General features: G+C 40.5%; 1 protein-coding gene across 1 annotated transcript; it reads left to right on the forward strand.

The window, feature by feature from the left end:
- Positions 1 to 4,356: 4,356 nt before the first annotated feature.
- LOC103122824 (olfactory receptor 52D1-like) lies at positions 4,357 to 5,307 on the forward strand. Its single transcript, XM_007533445.2, has one exon. The coding sequence runs from the start codon at positions 4,357 to 4,359 to the stop codon at positions 5,305 to 5,307; it is 951 nt and encodes a 316-aa protein (XP_007533507.2).
- Positions 5,308 to 5,328: the final 21 nt, after the last annotated feature.

Genomic DNA, 5,328 nt, shown 5'->3' on the forward strand with positions numbered 1-5,328 from the left:
GAGGGGTGGAGAAAGGATCAATTAGAGGTCTAGGTCTATCATATCTATGTGGGAATCCAAATATTCCCTAACTAGCGCCCCATATGATGAGGTGGCTTTATAGTCTCTTCTTGATCTGATGAGCTTAGACTTTCTCCCAGCCATTCCTTTTTTAAAAATCAGATTCTTCATCTTTATTTTTACTATGTGCTGCTTTGCTATGGTTGAGCCTGTTGAAGGAGATTTCAGTGCTGTGACCTCTTTCACTTTCTCTGATACTTTCTTTTAAAAAAAAGCAAGAGAAGTAGGAATAAATATCACAGAGCTTCCTCCAGGATGTTAGCACTACCATATATGGCATTAGAATTTAAACTTGACTAAGTGTGTGGTGAGGTACATAGATTACCCAGTGAGAGACCACAGCTGGCCTTGGAATAATATGGGAAATAATGAAGAGAAAGCTGAAGGAAATATATTATTTTAAAATTATCTTTTTTAAATATTTATTTATTTTCTCTTTTGTTGCCCTTTTTATTGTTGTTGTAGTTATTATTGTTGTTACTGATGTCGTTGTTAGATAGGACAGAGAAATGGAGAGAGGAGGGGAAGACAGAGAGGGGGAGAGAAAGACACCTGCAGATCTGCTTCACTGCCTGTGAAGCCACCCCTCTGCAGGTGGGGAACCGGGGTCTCGAACTGAGGTCCTTATGCCAGTCCTTGCACTTTGCACCACGTGCACTTAACCTGCTGTGCTATCACTCGACTCCCTCTTTTAAAATTATTATAGGACTCTATGATCCAGGGGCCAAGTGGTTGAGCACCTGAATAAGCTGCACACATTAAAGTGTGCAAGGACTCTAGTTCAAGCCCCTGGTCCCTACCTGCAAAGGGAAGCTTCATGAGCAGTGAAGCAAGGTTGCAGGTATCTACTTCTCTCCCTCTCTCTACCCCTACCTTCTCAACTTCTCTCTGTCTCTATCCAAAATAAGTAAATAAAAATATTTGAAAAAAAAACAAAAAAATATTTTACAAAAGAGAAGTTTATGGCCCTTTCTTATCTATTTCCATGTTTTAAAATCTATTACAGGTGAGAACACTTAGTATATAACATATCATTAATATCCCTTCTGAAAACAAGCATCTGTGGATCCCAAAGCCCGGATTTAAGTAATGTAAGGATGGTGATTGTGATTTCACCTACAAGAGTTCCCAAGACAATTCCAGCAAAAGGACTTTTCTTAATTAATTAGAATTGTTTTTGGCACAAGTTTAATCCGTGTTTAATGCATGTGTGAGAAATCTTTCTCTGATTTAACTCACATGTACGCCCTAGCTTCTTCATTTTCCATGAACATCCTATATTCAGAAATACACGCCTGTGTGCTTCCTAGACTGACTGTTCATATTAAGCTTCTCACTATAAAGCAGAACAAATAAAAGCAAGCAGATGAAGAAGGCAGATACATTTTAGGGTCAAATGAATGCATAAAACAAATGAAGAGAAGTGGAAATGTTTTATATAGACAGGGCTATTTTTGAGAACTAGTAATTATAAGGTTATTATAAATATAGCTAATTTTATAAATGGGGTAGTAAGGAACAACTCCAAGTGCTTATGAAATGGAAAGTACATGATGGTGATTATAGATTTTAAAGAAAAGAGAGTTCTTTTCTTTTTAAATTTATTTACAGTATAGAGACAAAAAGAAATCCAGAGAGAAAGGGAGATCGAAATGAAGGGAGGAGAGACACCTGTAACACTGCTTCATAGCTTCTGAAGCTTTCTCTCTGCAGGAGAGGACAGGGATCTAGAATCTAGATCTTTGCACATGGAAATGTCGCTGCTTTGCCAGATACATCACCACCAGGCTCCAGACTTTGCTTTCTCTTCTTTCCTTTCCTTTCCTTTTCTTTCTTTTTCTCTTCTCTGCTTTCCTTTTCTTTTCTCCTTTTCCTCTTCCTCCTCCTCCTTCTTCTTCATCCCCCCCTTTTCTCTTTATTGCCACCAGGTTTATTGGATCTGGGCACTGTAACTAGGAATCTAACACTCCTGGAAGTCATTTATTATTATTATTATTTTCTATTTTGTTAGATAGGACAGGGAGAAAATGAGAGAGAAGGGAGGGGGAGATAGAGACGGAGATAGAAAGACACCTGCAGACTTGCTTCACTGCTTGTGAAGCATCCCCACCTGCAAGTGGCAGGTGGGGGATAGGGTGGGGGAGGGTCAAACCTGGATCCTTGTACAAGTCCTTAGATTGAACCCAGGAACCTCAGGCATATGAATCCAGTACTCTACTAGTTGAGCCGTTTCCCTTGTCACTTATTTTATTTTGAGATTAATAGGTTACCGTATAGTTGTTGCCACATCTCCCTGTGATAGGTGTTTCCAAAACAGTGAAAAAAACAAATACCATCTTCAGCCATGGTCACTTACTATGTCTGTTAAAAATTCAGCTTCTGAACTCAGTCCTTTATCCACCTTGTTGTTAAACATTATGTGCCATGATATATACATGATTTCATATTTAGAGAAAAAAAACCACAGAACTTTCATAGTGCCACGGATCAAGAAACATATACACAATCATAAAAAAGCTATATGCTGAGGGTGTGTGATTCCCTCAACATACAAGAAGGGGTTATCGAGAGGTTTACTGAGGAAGCTCAGTAAATGTTTTTTTTAGTGAAATGGTAGTGAAATGTTTTTTTGTTTATTTTTTTTAAAGAATTTGTCTTTATTGTTTCTTTCTTTCTTTCATTTTTTTTTTTTAACCAGAGCACTGCTCAGCTCTGGCTTATGGTAGTGCAGGGGATTGAACCTGGGACTTTGAAGCCTCAGGCATGAGAGTCTCTTTGCATAACCGTTAATGCTATCTCCCCCTGCCCTGAAATGGGTTTTTAATGACTATTGGTCACCTTTTAGGTGAGCACTCAAGACCAGTCATTGTATTCATAAAATGTACCATATGCAAGAGTACACGAGTGTGGTGAAACATGTTTTGGTCATTAATTAATTAATTAATTAATTTTAAGTTTATATGTTGGGTTCTACTTATCTAGCATTGAAGAATGAACCCAAGACCTTCTGCATGTTCTGATCCTATTCTCTATTTTCTATCCTTTTGAGGAGACAAAGTGAGAGCTAGAGAGAGAGGAGGGGCCAGGTGGTGGTGCATCTGGTTGAGCACACATGTTACAATGCACAAGGACCCAAGTTCTAGCCACTGGTCCCTCACCTGTGGGAGGATAGCTTTGCAAGTGATGAAGCAGTGTTACAAGTGTCTCTCTGTTTCTCTCCCTCTCTATCTCCCCCTTCCCTCTCAATTTCTGACTATCTCTAGCCGACAAATAAATAAGGACAGTAAAATAAATTTAAACATTTTTAAAAGTGAGAGAGGCACCACAGCACTACTCCATCATCTGTAAAGTTCCCCTCGGTGTCCTTTGTACTGCTTCTATGTAGTTCCAGTACTCAGACCCACAGACCCAGACATGATAAGGCATTCACTCTACTGACTGACCCAGCTTCTGTCCCTGGCCACTTAAAAGTGCTTAGATTATGCCTGAAAATGAAGAGTGTGGCTGAAAGTGAGGTGAATCATGGAATTAAGTGGATAAGAGAGAGTTCAAGAAAAGATTCACATGCTGTCATAACAGAACACGAGTTGGGAGAAGGTGCAAATTTGGTAATTTCAATTCAGTAACAATATAGACTGCTTTCACAAGTACAGCAAGTACAGGTAAATCATAAGTGCTTGTGAAGTTCCTAGTTTAGTTTGAACAGCCAATGCTACAATTCTAAGACTGAATGGACAAGAAAGGCTTATGTTTAAAGACCAATAAAGACCAGAGAAGACTGCAGAAAGATATAACAAACTTGTAGCAACACAGTTAGGAGGAAACTGAAGGAATAAAAATAAGCAAATAAATAAATCCTTGACATGTTGCCAGTCTCTTAGTGTTTCCTACTCCAAATATCATCAGAAGTGTGAGAGACTATTTAGTGTCCCACATACCAGAATATGAGGCAAAGAGGTGGAAGAGCAGAGGGAAATAATGTAAGATGTTGTTCTACTCAGTATACCCTAATATGGTGATGTTTGCCTGATTGAGGATGAAGTGTGTTTGACTATTAGACAGAAATTTAGAAATTTCACTGGAAGATAAAAATCCCAGAAGCTGACATTGTAGTTACAAAGATATTATAATAATCCAGGCAAATTTGAGTGCTTAAGATGGATTGGAGAACTGGTAGAAATGCAAGAAAGACAAGGAAAGAATGGCTATAATCAGAGTGAGTAGTCTGCATCTAGAATGATTTCTCTTCATTTTCTGTTCACATTTAGGACGCAACCTTCAATCTTCTGCACCATCATGCTCTCTGCCTCTGTTCCCAACAACACTGCCTTCCATCCTTCCACATTCATTCTACTTGGAATCCCTGGGATGCAAGACCAGCATGTCTGGGTTGCCGTTCCCTTCTGCTCCATGTACATCCTTGCTCTTGTGGGCAATGGTACCACCCTCTACATCATCATGACAGACAGGACTCTGCATGAGCCCATGTACCTCTTCCTGTGCCTGCTTTCTCTCACTGACCTGGTCCTCTGTTCAACCACCTTGCCCAAAATGCTAACAATCTTCTGGTTTAGGTCCCACCTCATTTCCTACCATGGATGCCTCACACAGATGTTTTTTGTCCATGCAGTGTTTGCCACTGAGTCAGCAGTCCTGCTGGCCATGGCTTTTGATCGCTATGTGGCCATCTGCCGTCCACTTCATTATACGTCTATCCTCAATGCTACGGTGATTGGAAAGATCGGTCTGGCATGTGTGGTCCGTGGTCTTATCTTTGTTTTCCCATTTGTCATCCTCATCGAGCGCTTACCTTTCTGTGGACATCACATCATCCCCCACACCTACTGTGAACATATGGGCATTGCCAAGCTGGCCTGTGCCAGCATTAAGCCTAACACCATTTATGGTCTCACGGTGGCTCTCTCAGTCACTGGCATGGATGTCATCCTCATTGCTGCCTCCTATGGTCTAATCCTGCAGACGGTGCTGCGCCTGCCCTCCAAGGATGCCCAGTTTCGAGCATTCAGCACTTGCGGAGCCCATATTTGTGTCATTCTTGTGTTCTATGTACCTGCCTTTTTCTCTTTTTTCACTCACCGTTTTGGCCACAAAGTACCTCCTCATGTCCACATAATACTTGCCAATCTCTATCTCCTTGTACCTCCTGTTCTCAACCCTCTGGTCTATGGTATTAATACCAAACAGATCCGTCTGCGAATAGTTGGCTTTTTTGTGGGGAGGAGGTAATAGCAGGAGAAATTGTAATGA

Source organism: Erinaceus europaeus, chromosome 17, assembly GCF_950295315.1.
Source record: "Erinaceus europaeus chromosome 17, mEriEur2.1, whole genome shotgun sequence".
Lineage (NCBI taxonomy): Eukaryota > Metazoa > Chordata > Mammalia > Eulipotyphla > Erinaceidae > Erinaceus > Erinaceus europaeus.